Genomic DNA, 14,837 nt, shown 5'->3' with positions numbered 1-14,837 from the left:
CTACGCAGGGTGAGTGGTATTAACAGTTGGAATGAACGAAGTTGTTCATCTCCTCCATGAGGCAGTAGAAGTGATCGTTGTTAGGCAAGAAATAGAAGCCGATAGTGGCTTTCTCTAAGAAAAGGAGTTTCACCTCTTGACCCGATTTTTTAAGTCCTTCAACGTATGCCAATTGCCAGTCTTGAATCAGATCCAAACCCGCCACGACTACCAGACTTTTCGGGAACTTGAGACCTTCAAGGGTTCGACCTCTTGGCCCGAACGGGTTACAAGCCGGATGGTCTCGATCTTCGCCTTCCGGTAGATAAGCTCGCCAATACCAATCGCGGTCGTGGAGCGTCACGAAGTACTTGCCGTCCAATCTCTTTTCGGATTCCGTTCTCATCTGCCCACCGAACATTGGGTGAAGGAGAATGTTGCCTAGTACCTCAACGTCAGCCTCTGCTGCTCTCACCGCAACATGGTGAGCTATGTTGCCACCAGAACTATCGCCAGCCAAGTACACGTGCACTTTGGAGTCCTTTCCACTTTGAAGCCAAGTTCTTGATTTAACCCACTTTAGAGCCGCCCAACCATCGTCGTACGCACAAGGGTATCGGTGTTCGGGCGATCGGCGATAGTTCACTGACACAACGACGGCTTTGCAAATGTTGACGAGGCGACGACAAAAGGTGTCGTAGATGGCGCTGTTTGCGGAGGAATGAGTGAAACTCCCGCCGTGGAAGAAGACTATGACCGGAACGATCTCGGTTGTGCTCAAAGGTTTCTCGAGGTCGACGATGCCCCACTGAGCCTCGTTTTTGGGAGATGGCTGATAAACCCGGTTAAGAAGGCCGGTGGCTCCGTCGACATGATCGAAGGAGAAGACCCCATCGACCGGGTTGATATTGGCAGGTACTCGACGGTCAAGGAACTCCGATAAGTCTCTGTTGAAGGTTCCATCTGGACGGCGCTGTAGATTGTACGATAGCTTGAAATTAGAAATGAGGACCCAGGTATTCAACGGTACAACCCTCTGCAAAGGAAATTACATAAAATCCAAAATTTCAAGCGATCAGAAGTTTTGACTATCAATTTGGAAACTGAGAAAAGACAGATAGTACTGCAAGGAAGAGAAAATAAATGAAATCCCAACATGAACGTTTCTGAATAAATCATAAAATCAGCACAATCCCACGAATTAATCCACAGCTCATACTTAGACAAAATTTGTTTTAACCCAACATCACTCCTGAAAAGAAAGATCAAATCATAAACAGAGAATTTTTTTAACAAAAAAGTTATCGTTTCCACGAAATGGAAGTCAAAATCTCCCACAGCATCTACTTAGTAGGGGAAAAAAATTACTGTTGAAACAAACAAAATCACCTGTTAATTTTCGAAATGGACCCCAATTGTCTATCCAAAAAGAAAACGAAAGAAAATACCTTGGATTCATTGAGGTTGACTTCATTGCTACCAGCCATGGCTCAAACAAACCAGACTCAGAACACCCCCAAGACGGAAAACAAAAAAGGGAAAAAAAGATGCAAGAAAAAGAACCCACCGAGGAAACAAAACCAATCTTCACAAAGACAGCCTCATAGTAGCAAGAAACTAAAGCAAGACCGCATAGGTGTATTGTCCCTCCTTTTCTGCTCTTGGGTGTCTTTTCTTTGTATTAGTCTGTGACGGGGCTAGAAGATGAGAATTCAGGAAATTTTCTAAAAGTAGAAGCAGATTCAAAGGGGAGAAGCAAAGAGCGAATAAAAGCCTCAAGAAAACTAAGCACATGTGCATTCGTTACGACCGTGACACCTCTCTTCTCTTTTTGATTGATTCCTCGTTCTTGGGGGTTTTTTTTTTCTAAACAAGAAGAGACACTTCCTTTCTGAAGCACGAAACCACCAAGAAAATAGAAGAAAAAGACGGGAAATAAAAGAGAGAAAAAGCAAATATATATATATACACGAGTTAAAGAAAGTACATAAGATAAAGAGAGAGAGAGAGAGAAGGGGAAATATTTTTGGAGGGTCAAAGGAGAAAAAAGAAAAAAAAAGAGTCGGAGGACGGAGACGAAAGAGACGACAAAATGGGGCGGCCGATTTTAACTGTTTATGTAGGGTCCTAGCCTTCTCAAATTTGCTTTCTTCTATAAACTAAACTTATTTTATGTTAGTTTTTTTAGATTTATTAATAATTTATTATTTGTTTTTACAATGATGTTTTTTATGAGTATGAAAGTCGAAATATATTTTTATGAGGCTATGCCTATCGTCCATCCCTTCTTTCTTTGGATATATTTAAAAATAAATTTTATATATTTGAACAAAAAGTAAAATTTAATGTATATAATTTCATAAAATTAAAATTTATGTATAAATTTAATATCTATCACTATTATATAAATAAAAATGAGGAATTGATGTGAAAAAAAAGGGGCAGTGGTGGTAGTATAAAACCTAGAAGTGGGAATAGCTGTAATGAAGGGAAAATTTTCTCAAATAAAAACAAATGAAAAGGAGACAAGAGTTTCCTGCGTGCGGCCGACGCCAAGGTACGTGGCGACAAATTGTTTTTTGCCCAAAATGCGAAAAATCCCGAAAGTACCCTCAACATCACGATCAAAACCACGAAACAGCCACTGAGAGCGAACCGTGTTTTGTCCAGTAGTGGAAAGCGCGTGGCGGCATGTTTTTTGTCAGCCTGGGAAGGAAGGAGGCTTTTGCTTCTTTTTTTTTACTATTATTAATTATCTTTTTTGGGTTTTTCTTTTCTTTTTTTGCCTCCTTTCTGATGTCATCTCATCTAATGTGTGGGCTTTGGATTTTGTCGTATTTCCATGGGAGGTGTGTGTATATCTATCAAGCGTGGGGGGATAGAGACACGTGGCATGCCCATGGATCTAACATTATTTGAGGGCCCCACGTTAATACTTCCCTCAAAGCTCTCCTTCCTGAAACAAGTTGATACGATGATGATCAAAGAGCCAATATTTTTTTAAAAATAATAATTTGAGTGGAACCGTCACCCACACTGGTTTCTTATTTTCCGGACCACGTGTTCACTTTGGAGCTTTGATTGATTGGTAGATTTTCTCCCGTGAGCTATCTTCATCACTGGAGTGGATCCTGACAGTGAATCTTGGCCGTTGGTTTTGTTTGATGTAAAAAGATCCCAATTCCCAGCTATGATGTCGGTTAGCTTAAAACAACTGTTGACAAAACAAACGAGAAAGAAACCGCCGGCTACTTTATTATTGGATAAAGTTGCAAGGCAGATGAGGCTCCTCACCCAATCGGATTCTACTTCCAATTTCATCGCGATTAATTAAATATTAAAATATCTAAGAATTAAAACATATATTTTTCTCGGTTTCTCTTTAAGTGGGAGTACTCTCTAATTTTTTAAGAATGAGAACAAATTAATTGTTTTATTATATAAATTAATAGTATTTTGAATTTAAACTAATTTTAATTATGATAACTATAATTATTTTTTTATAATTAAATTGAATTGAATCAAGTCAAAATTAATCAATATAATATTATTTTTATTTTCTTATTTAATTGACAAAGGAAAATAAATTGTACAGTAATGAATAGAATATAACCATATATAGATTTAGAACGAGATTTATGTGACATTACCTTTATTTTATTTTATTGGTTAATTTAGCTGGTTGTATGATTTACATGGTTCAATTTTCAAAGGCGCATCGGGAGTTTAGTGGCGAATAACAATAATATTAATAAGAAGGACTTTATTGGGGTTTTCTCCTTGCTGCCTATGCAGCGTAAAATGCAAACATTTTATTTAAAATATTCATGGTGATGATGGTGTGACGAAACGATGAGAAGAATATTCAAAATTAAACATAATAAAAGACAAAATTTAATTAAGTCTTTAACTCAATTAAAATATATTACTTTCTTATTTATATAATCATTAAATTGTAAAAAAATAATAATAAAAGGAGAATGCGTGCAAACCAAACACATTTAATTGATGTTAAATATTTTAATTGACATGTGTTACGTGTGTAGGCTATCTGCTTCAACATTGGCTATTCAACAAAACGTCAATAATCCATCCAAAACACAAACAGACAATTTTACAAATGCAATTAATTAATAATTTTTAACTAAATGAATTAACGTGAAACATTAATTTAAAATATAAATATATATATGTAAAGAAAAAGAAGTATTGATATTGAAAGCATTCACATGCCAGCTTTGATGTTTTCTGATTATGAAAAAACCTAACGAAACAGGGGTTAATTCTGGTAATAACAAAGACATTAATTAATAATAAGTGTCGTTATAGGAAAGTGGCTAAAACATGTGCCACGCACAACCCGTACCAAACATACTTGCTTTTGGTTTGTAATAATATGTATTATCGTGTAGCATAGCTTTAGACCGGGTGTCGCCCTCTACGGTTCTGTTTTGACGGGGAAGCTTTTATTTTGTTTGTTTGTGAAATTGGGGGGGAGGGGTCCAAAGTAAAATTAAAGAGCGACCCACCAGTGTTTTGGCCGCTTCTGCGTTAGGTCAACAAACTAGCAGCATCTAGGAATACCTTTCGGCTGCTTCTCTCTATTCAATTCCCATCAAATTAATATAATTAGTTATGGTACCAAGAATAATTAGGATCCGTGATAGTTAAAGTGTTCACTATTTTAAGTATAGTTTAAATTTAAATGTTGTTATTTGTATTATTGTTAAGGCTTTATCATCCTCTCACGTTTGGGTTTTTTACCTATGTTTGTATGTGTTTCTCATGTCTTAATGATCTTTCTATATCTTATATGTTTTAAAGGTTTAATTATGGATTTTTATCTCTTTATTTTATAAAAAAAATTGAGAGGTTAATCCCTTTACTTTAATTTGTTAAAATTAAATCCTCATACGTTATTAGAACTAATCCAATTGTTGATTAAAACATATAAACTTGAATTATGGATTTTTTTCTAATTTATCACATTTAAATTGTTGAATTGATGATTTTATTAATTATGATAATAAAATGACTAACTTCTAATTTTCATAAAATAGATGTATGAAATTTAAAATTATACCACAACCACCCGAAATTAAAAAACAAAACTAAAAGTCGGGAGGAGAAAAGGGGATGTTGTTTGACATTTTGGCTTCACCCCTTTTTACATTAAAATCTTTTTTAATTATTATTATTTCCTCTTTTATTAAAATTTTTTTTATAGTCGATGTCGCGTGATACATTGACAGCATCTAATTTTACAGTAAAAAATATAATATTCTCTTAAATAATATAGAACATGTCTCATTTTTTTATTTTTATTTTTGCATTATTATAGTAAAAAACATTTTTTGTGGTCGTTTCTATGACTTTCAAAACCTCTACATTATATTAAGTGTTGGGTGTAACAATGAAATTATATTCCTAAAGGAAGAATACAAATTTAAACTTTGAAACTAACATTGTTAAGAGAAATAATTACCAACCTCGAATATAAATCATAAAATTTATACGTTTAAACCATAATTAAGGTATTTCAATACAAATTATCTTGTTGCAATACTATATGGAATATTAGTAATTTTATGAGTTTTCTTATACAAAATTTTTGTTAAGACATGATTCGTGTTATTTGTTGATATTTTGTACTCAACAAATATATAAGGTAAGGGATCCATTGGAAAAGAAATCACAGAGCATTTAACTTTATTATAATTTAACATATATAAAGAGGTTTAGGGTAAGTTTGGATGGACGGTGTGTTTATCTATAGTTGTGTAAAAACAGCGATAGCGATGAAATTAGATACTATAACGATACTATAGCGCGAGACAAAAAGTAAACTAAACACAGCACTCCAACGCCTATCCAAACCCACCCTTAGTCATTACTTAAAATAAATTTATTCAACATATCATCAAAATTATATATTATAAATTTAGAATATTATCACATACTTATATTTAGTGACATGAATACAATCTTTATTAAATAATGCTTTTATCAATCAATTGAGTTTTAATTTGATTGATATGAATATTGTTGTCAATGTAGAGTGACGTGAGTCGTAAATGTGTCATAATTTAATATAAATACTAACATTTTATTTTTTATACGCTAGAAAGCAAAATAGCATTTTCATTGATATATTAAAAATGATAACTAAAATTATATAAAAAAAGTCATGAAACATGTCAAAACTGAAATCAAACATCTTTTCGCCCATTGAAAGACTTAGGGTTTATCAAAAAGATTGAGCAATAATAAATAATTATAATAGCATATGTGCAGGCATGACCAGTACCGGTTATCTAAAAACCTACTAATCTTAAATCTCTCTTCACATTTTAGTTTTTTTTTTTTACATAGTACAACTGAATTTTGATTAAATTTAAAATTGAATTTTTTAATATTATTTTCTTTATTAAAAGAAAACCCAAAATAAAGAGTATAATATATGTGTAACAAAAATTAAATATTGTTTACATATTAAAGAAAACAAAAATGTGGAATAATGAAAGTATATGTGTTTGGTACCAACTTTAAACATTTAATATATAAAACAAATTGATTAATTGATAGTTAAACAAGTAGCAAGTGGATGATTAACAAGTTATATCCCCAAAAGAAAGCAAAAAAGGTTGAATACCTAACACTGTGAAGAAGTACAGTGTATTTATATGTGGGTAAGTGTTCAATGTACAAAAAGGATTCACATGCACTCTCACCCTTTTTTTTTTCTTTTTATATTGTTCAAACCAACATTGAATTCTTATCCCATAAATAAAAAAACTTGAAAGCTTCCATTGTCAATTTTTTTTTAAAAAATGTATATTGTTAGTTAAGAATATGTCCTATTTCTTTTAAGGATAAGATTGAGTTATAAATTAAGGATTTTAATATCCAATTTAATGGTGGTTTAAAAAAAATTGGTAATCATCGATTGAGTCTTAGCTCAATTGGTATCGATATTGTTATCAATGGAAGATGACATGGGTTTGAATACGCTGAAGCACATTATCATCCTATTTAAAAGTTAGGAAGAATTATACCCCATAAATAACAAATATTTTATCTTAGCTGCCTCCAAATCAATCCTTTTCAATTCAAAATTCAGCAATCATATTGCATTGGGGGACAGTTTTTATTTATTAGGGCTATAAAATGTTCTAGGTATTGTATCAAAAAGAAAAAAAACTATAATCAGATTAACAACTTTTTAATTTAAACATTAATTTAAAATTTAGATTTTGACCAGAACTTAAAAAGGAAACCTTTTCAGCTTTTTGATTTCTTGAAAAATGCTTTCTCTTATTAAATCTTTTACTTTATAATCTTACTTTTGTAATGAAATATTTTTTATATTAAAATTTTCAAAACTACCTTTTAACTTTAATGCTAAGGTGCATGACACTAAAATTAATAACGAAGGAGTTAGGAAAGGAAGGTGATGAGTTAGATGGTGGAAGGAAGCACAAAGAACGGGTTCCCATGAAAGGCAAAAGTGAAGTTAATTGATGGTGTGAAAAGAGAAAGGACACTGTAGGTGCAAGTCCCATGAGAGAGATGAATGGTTTAGTTAAGGATTAGTTGAATGGGTTCACAAGTCAAATTCAATAATATAGAAGGTGGAATGAGGAAGAAAAGGCAAGTAACATGACAGAATGAACTCATCAATGTAATGACAAACTTATATAGAATAAAAAGATTTTATTGTTTACACTAACAGCGTCACGATGTTAAAATCAAGAATCAAAATTTGCTTCCTGCAATTGAAAGCCTTAGATGAATCACCATTTAGGTTATGATAAAAATAATAATATTTTGGCCCAACCCTGACTAAATTACCTGTATTATTGCACAATGAAAAAAAAAATGCCATACCAACCCTTTGATGAACTAATAAAACTATATGCATGTATATTACATTTACCGGTTCAAACCTAGAGCTTCTACTCATCTTCTGCACTGTTCTACTGCCAACATGAATACGAATACATGGTGTACGGAAGTGGTTTGATATTATACTTCTTGAGACTCTCATTACCCGAAAATCGATCTTTAATCTCGTAAATTACAGAAAGTCATCAGGTTCTGACATCATTCATATATATGCAAGTGAGTTCCGATCCACCTCAGGTTGAGGACGACCTCTAGTTGGTGTTGGTGGTCTTTGGATATTCAGTTCCTGTAGTGCAATATAATCATTTTATGTATGTATTATTGATGTACATGCAATTTGAAGATATTGCTTTATGCACTGAAGTTTATAAAAAGTACCTGCATCCATGCATCATCTCCAACACGCTCCGGCGATGCCTCTGGAGAATGAATAGGAGGTGGCAAAGGATGGATCAACTTAGGGACTACAACCAATCCTCTACCAACTACTAATATAGCTCCAGCATTGTTTGCAGTACCTGGTTGTTATTACATATACACCTGATTAGGTAGCAGAAAATACCAGACCGACAAGATATATTACTCAAAGTGGTTTACTTACCACAATAGTTTGTTGCAGAAAAAAGAGTAATCAATTGACCGTGAGCAAATCGCTCGAACCCATCCATTACACATTCATGAGCCCTTATAATAAGTTGTAGCCTGTTTTTCTTACAGAAGTCCGCCACACGATCAGGCTGCATGTGACGACTGAAATCAATGTAGGTTCGTGTGCATGTATAATAAAAGATATCTAGCATGATATGAGATACCATAATAGATTCAATCAAATGCACAATACTTTCCTTGCCTTTTCTTCATTTTCGATTGATGCATTAAATATAAGAACCGATAAACTATTTTACACATAAAGCCAATAAGATGCATACCCCAAACGTGACAAGACCGGGGCCTCTGGCATTAGGTCTCAAACCTTCTATACTATCATTTTCAGTTGGATCAGACCTAAATAGGCAAAAGGATAGCCAAAATTAGTCTCGAGAAATATGTATATCAATTGAACTTAGTACATTCAGAGAAGGAATACCACAACAGGTCCATTAAAACAATGGATCCTGCATCCATTGTTATTGGCCGCTCAAGTTTCTCTATCTGTTCAACTGCATGTATTGATCTTCCTATGCCACCATGCATGCAGATAATTTTCTTTTCAATAAGAGCAGCAAGTGGAATACAATTGAATAGTTGATTAAACCGTGTCCATGCCCATATACCATCATTCTCCCCCTAAAAGTAGACAAATAAGCATATTTTTCTATGGATAAAAAGTTAATTAATCAATGTATTGATCACTCGTTCAGACCATTCTCTCGATGCATTCGATACGGAAACCAAAGAGTGCATTTATGTCAGAAGCCTCATGGTTTCCGCGAATCAAGTGAACATTTTCAGGATATTCTATCTGCATAATCATCATAAACAAGACAATTGAATTCATTAAGAAATAGCAAAACGTTTACATCTCTAGTTAAACTAAAGCTTATAGATCCAGAAGATTGCCTTAAGAGCAAGAAGCAATGTTATTGTCTCCAAGCTGTGCTGTCCTCGATCAACATAGTCTCCTAAAAACAGATAATCAATGTACCTAAAATATAAAATACAAGGATTAAGCAATTTTAGGGAAAAAAATGTAGAACTAGCTATGTTGCTCCAACTCTTCCTTTTTCTTGAAGTACCTATGTCTAACTAAGGATGACAAAATAATCAGAGCCTGACAGGTTCCGACCTGATCCAATCCTATATAGGTGTTCTTTTTGTTAAAAATAAGGTTCGAGAGTGAGTCGGGTTTTCAATTAAATTTTCAAGTTTGGGTCGGGGTAGGGTTTTGACATCCTGTTTTAACTATTTTTTATAAGATTTTATAACATTTTAACTACCTTTTATATATATATGTTAGTTAGATATTTCGAGTCCAAGTAATCGTTATAGGCCTAAAGTTTCAACTATGATAATTGACAATGAATTATCTAACTTGAATGAGCAACAAAGCTATTAAAATTACGTAATATCTCCTGCAGTTGAAGGAAACCCATATTCATCAAATAGACGCATCAAATCACCAAATTGTCCATGAAGGTCACCAAAGACTTTTATAGGAGCTTTCAACTGAAGAACTGAGGGTTCTTGCATAAAAATCTGTTCAGCAGCAAAACAAAGCTCGCCCACTTCGTAAGAATCCAAGAAAAACCTCCTATTAGCTGGAGCTTTCCAATTACGGGGCCTAAGCAGTGTATAAATAACCTGTAAGAGAAATATAAAATTAGTCTACTTTTAAAAAAAGCTAAAATGAAAAGCAAATAAATTCCGATATGCTTGCCTTCTTATGCAAGCCTTGAGGAGACTTTTGTCTATAAAACTTTTTCGCAGAATAGGATAGATCACTAGAAGGAATCATCCGTCTGCTCTCATTTTCAAACTGATCCAAAGATAGTTGTCGAATCATCCCACCGAGGTTGCCCACAGCCTCTTTAGCAACCACAACCTGTGGAAGAAAACCATTAGAATACTGTGGTTGGACAACTAGAAAACCATTCAAAAATACGACTTGGAATATACATACAGCTCTATAATGAAGGCGAACATCAGCTTCAATTTCACTAGCATCTGAAGCTGTTTCAGCAGCATGTGAGTTTTCATCAGATACAGATACTACTGAAGGAACAGCAGATGCAGCCTGTGCAGCTTGCCATACAGCATTTGCTGCCTCAGCTTCAGCAACAGAAGCCTCCTTCAGTCTCTCCATTGAATATTCATCCATACTATATCATAAAGATCCATCATAAACAAATAATCCCATGGTGTCTATATTAGCATGCGCACATGCATGAAAGAGAGAGAGGGAGAGAAAAATTATTAAGTCATACATCATGCCCCCAGCTGAAGGGAAATCTGGAACATCATCTGAAGTTGTCTCAAATGAAGTGAAATTAGATTCATTATTGAATCTGGGGCCGGAAATATTTAAGACTTTCTCAGGGTTTAATACAGGAGAATTAATGTCAGACCGGAATGGTGAATATTCTGCTACTAGGAAATCATCCAACAGTGTATCTGTAGAAAATTAAATGATTAAGGACATAATCATACAAAAAAGAATTTAACAGTGTAACCCCCCCAAAAAATGAAAATGAACACGTAAGATAGCATAAACAATTCGATTTTATAACTGTCAGTCTGAAATAAATTCAAAAGCAAGGTAGGGCGTCATCAGTCACTAAAAAGAGGAGAGATGTCATATAGCTGTAAGAAAAATGTGTGCATAGTTTTAGATACAAATATTTATTTTAAGTATGCAGCCAAGCATGCATTCCTTTGGTCCAAGAATCAATTTATAATAAAGTTCTTAGTACCTACGAGCCAAAGGAAGACAGACCAATGTCTTCCTGTGCTCTGTTTCCCATACTGCCCATAGCAGTTCCTTCTGTAGCAAACCAACAAAAGCTAATTGCTCCAGTGATGGAACTGCCAAAACAAGAGGAAACTATTCTTTAAGATTTCCTGCACAAATGTAAATTTTCAAACCCAGTTGTTGCAGCAACCCAATGAAAACAATGGGCATGAAAAAGTAATTGAATACACAATGAAACACGTACTTATAATATGATCCTTTGTATTCATACGCGCTAAGGTAATATATACCAATCAAAAGCAGAAAATATCAGTGGCCTCTTAACTTCTTAGCTGTATGGCAATCCAAAAAATGACCACTATAGCAATAGAGCCTATATATGAAGCCTTATTCATATGTATTTATTCTAGTTTTATCATTTACAACTGCAACAATCAATGAGGTCAAACTTCTAAAACTTAAACTTTAATTGCTCTTTTACTAGTACCTTAATTAGTCAAAACAAAACCCATTTACTAAGACAGGTCCATGCATGCTGCTTTTCAGATAGATTTTAATATCTTTACCTCCTCTAAGACCACCATGAACATATATTCGAGCACCAACAGATGCAGATGCATGGCGACAACGACGCATAAGTTCCAAAGAAGCATCATATTCATCATGTCCCTTAGCAAGCCCATTCCTATCCAACCACTCTCCAGCAGCAGTATCAAGTACTACATAACAGAACGAATATAAATAAAATTGAAATACATCTAACTCAAAATGTGGGCAATAATTTTGAGATGACAATCGAAAGTTTACCTGCAATAGCTGCCTCCCCTTCTACTGCACGTCCTCCTCTAAGAGCACCCCCGGTAACATGCAATTGCACACCAACAAAAACCTAATAGCATGCAAAAATCATGTTGGTTGTTTATAAAACAAAATTACATTCATAGCTACCGTATTCAAGAGCTGTGGCATCTACTTACCGCAGCATGCTGGTACCTTGGTGAAGGGGCCGCTCCAGGAGCAAGAGTCCACTCCCATTGACCATTCCTATGCATAAGCAGTCCATATGCATCTGCCATAGGCTGTAAAAGAAAATTTAATCTATCAATTGAAAAACAGCATCTCACACTGAGAGCCGACTCACCACCTAGAAAGACTGTTCAATGCCTAATTATATATTGGTATAGAATGTTAATAAGAGAAGAAATTAGATCATTCAGTCTAATAGTCACATGGATATATGCTATTTAAAATAAAAAAAATTAAGCATCACAACTTATGCTAAACATTTAGCATACGGTAATGAATATGCTCGATCTAGAAGACATTTGACATCAACAGTTAAGCCAACCAAAAGTAAGAAGAGTATCTGTTTTACCGCCAAAGGTAGGCATAAAGCACATATTACATGAGGGTAGATCGTACCGTCCCAGAAGAGTCTCTTCCACCACAAAGCAAAAACATACCATCTGAGCGAGCATTAGCGGTTGCATACCTAAAGAGTGGAACAAATAATGCAAATACTTAAAACACGGATTGTGGAAATATACACACATTAATAGAATGTGTATATTGTTAACAATAAATGAACTTACATCCTAGCAGAAGGTCTATCACCTTCAGTATTTAGCTTCTGCCATATATATGGTTTCTGGCCAGTATCCAAAGCCCAGGCATCGGAAAGAACTCTTTTTCCTGTTTAGAAATAAAAGAACTGTTGTTCGGATTTCAATGCAAACAAACAAAGAAGAGCAAGAGAAAAATCACCAGACAAACATGAAAATGCACACAATTGACCATGCTTCAATCTCAGTTGCCAAAAAACAAGACAAGTAATGTATGTATTCCTTTTTATACTAAACCGCAATCTTATTGAATACTAATATAAAGCAACCGTGTTTCATCCAGTACTTCCAAAAAAGGCTTAGTAATGTGAGGATATTGCCTATAACTATAGAGGATTGAAGAGTAATCAACAGAGAGAACAAGTTGAGCAAGACATATAGCTTCATTCCCGATTCTTCATACCAAGCATTCCAAGCTCAACGCATGCTGGTCTCTTCTACAAAAATGAAATACAGAAAAAGATAGACGGGATAAAGCTAGAAACTGAATGTTCATACCATCATTTCCGCTTACAGTGACAAGATATCTCTGGGAAACCAAATCCATGACATGGCCATAGCGCGGTCCAGGACCCTGCCCTTGCACAACCACTCTAGACAAAGAAAACCACCAAAAGCAAAAAAAAAATAAAGAAATAGATTATTATGAAGAAACAACAAATTACAATGAGAAATAGAACTTAAACTCACCTATGCCACTTAAACTTATAATTAGTTAGATCAAGCACATAAAGATCATCAGTAGAATGCCCAGCTGGACCTATCCCACCCTACCCAACAGAAATAAATAACAAGTTAAAAGAAAATAAACCAAAAAAATAAATGATACAAAGGCAATATTCTTTAGAGTTCATTTTGCAGTGTAGGCACCTGAAACACAACCATGGTGCCAACAACAGTTGCCGCATGTGCAGCCCTGGGAGAAGGCGGGTCACCAGCTGGTCTTATTCTGCATAATTCAATTAAAACCGTCCAAAATATCATTTTAAATTTCCAGCTCAGATTTTTTTAAAAAAATAATTAAAAATAATAATAAAGAGAATGAAGAATCAGGGAAATAATAACCTTGTCCACTTTTTGGTAAGAACATCGTAAGAATGCACTGAATTGGTTACACCAGCCAATCCTAAACACAGAAAAAAAAAAGAAGGAAAACTAATGTATTTGAGATCTTTAAAAATCCATATACAAAGTAGTAACAGGGTTGTGGGGAGATATATTAACTGATTCCGGGAGAAGAAGAGGAAGAGCCACCCTCAATGGCGGTGGCACCACCGAAGAGAATAAGCCTAGGACCCTGGGTCTTGGTGGCAGCGACGGCGGTAAGGGTGTGACCACATCTGGGACCAGGCGCATCTTCATCGGTGTCCCAAAAAGTCTCCAAAGTCCGATAAGTAGGAGCTGGGGGTTGCCATGGTTTCGAACCCATCCCTACCCCACCCCACCCCACCCCACCCCTCACTTGCAATGCAAATAATTTTCACACCTTCAATCCTCAGATCTAGTAACACAAGCACTCACAAAAGAATCGATAGTCCAAACATCGGAGCTCCATGGTGGGCCCAGATTTCTTGCTGGGGAACCTCATTCTCGTCTTTTTTTTTATTTTTTTTATTTTAAGAAATTAATCAATCAATTGTTCCTGTAGAAAAGAACCCAAAAGATCGGAATTCCTTTCTTGGATAACCTATTTTCTTTCTTTCATTTTAATTAAAATTGAGATACAATTTGAGTGTGGAAGATAATTATATGTTTTTTTTCTAATAAGTGGACGGTGGTGGCTGCCTTCGTACAAAAATGGTGCTCTGTTCTGAAATTGAAATCTCCTTCTCCTTGCCCGCGCCACATATATATAGTTAATGGGTGTTTTTTTTTTTACAGTAACGGTGTATTCATTATTTACTATAATAATATAAAATACT

The 14,837-nt window shown here is 34.6% G+C and overlaps 2 protein-coding genes across 3 annotated transcripts; both read right to left on the bottom strand.

Annotated features, from left to right (window-relative positions):
* On the bottom strand, positions 1-1,471 carry LOC107924318 (gibberellin receptor GID1B-like). The gene is given in 2 exon segments (NM_001327238.1): positions 1-1,015; positions 1,428-1,471. Coding segments are annotated over 2 exon segments (1,035 nt in total). The 5' UTR covers positions 1,467-1,471; the 3' UTR covers positions 1-19.
* Positions 1,472-7,818: 6,347 nt separating this feature from the next.
* On the bottom strand, positions 7,819-14,738 carry LOC107923080 (serine/threonine-protein phosphatase BSL1). Of its 2 annotated transcripts, none has more exons than XR_001691506.2 (21): positions 14,140-14,738; positions 13,981-14,041; positions 13,786-13,864; positions 13,606-13,685; positions 13,414-13,508; positions 12,886-12,985; positions 12,716-12,785; positions 12,271-12,372; positions 12,101-12,182; positions 11,860-12,012; positions 10,809-10,995; positions 10,505-10,703; positions 10,262-10,426; positions 9,947-10,185; positions 9,445-9,529; positions 9,248-9,346; positions 8,972-9,171; positions 8,814-8,889; positions 8,486-8,621; positions 8,263-8,424; positions 7,819-8,170 (listed from the first exon to the last, which is right to left on the bottom strand). XR_001691506.2 is itself a non-coding variant. In XM_016853294.2 (21 exons), the coding sequence occupies exons 1-21, from the start codon at positions 14,342-14,344 to the stop codon at positions 8,087-8,089; spliced, it is 2,637 nt and encodes an 878-aa protein (XP_016708783.2). In that variant the 5' UTR covers positions 14,345-14,734; the 3' UTR covers positions 7,819-8,086. The 2 variants fall into 2 exon arrangements, 1 of the variants encoding a protein (XP_016708783.2); XM_016853294.2 differs by having other exon boundaries at positions 8,263-8,402; positions 14,140-14,734.
* Between the last annotated feature and the right edge of the window lie 99 nt (positions 14,739-14,837).

The sequence above is a fragment of the Gossypium hirsutum genome, chromosome A11 (assembly GCF_007990345.1).
Source record: "Gossypium hirsutum isolate 1008001.06 chromosome A11, Gossypium_hirsutum_v2.1, whole genome shotgun sequence".
NCBI lineage: Eukaryota > Viridiplantae > Streptophyta > Magnoliopsida > Malvales > Malvaceae > Gossypium > Gossypium hirsutum.
This window is presented reverse-complemented; position numbering and strand designations above follow the sequence as displayed.

Bases quoted from the DNA above. Each gene is read 5' to 3' on its own strand.
- LOC107923080 (XM_016853294.2), bottom strand. From the start codon at position 14,344: ATGGGTTCGAAACCATGGCAACCCCCAGCTCCTACTTATCGGACTTTG. The intron at 13,686-13,785 runs GTGCCTACACTG...TCTGTTGGGTAG, and splicing joins GCACCATGGTTGTGTTTCAG to GGTGGGATAGGTCCAGCTGG. The intron at 8,622-8,813 runs GTATGCATCTTA...CGTCACATGCAG, and splicing joins CCGGTCTTGTCACGTTTGGG to CCTGATCGTGTGGCGGACTT.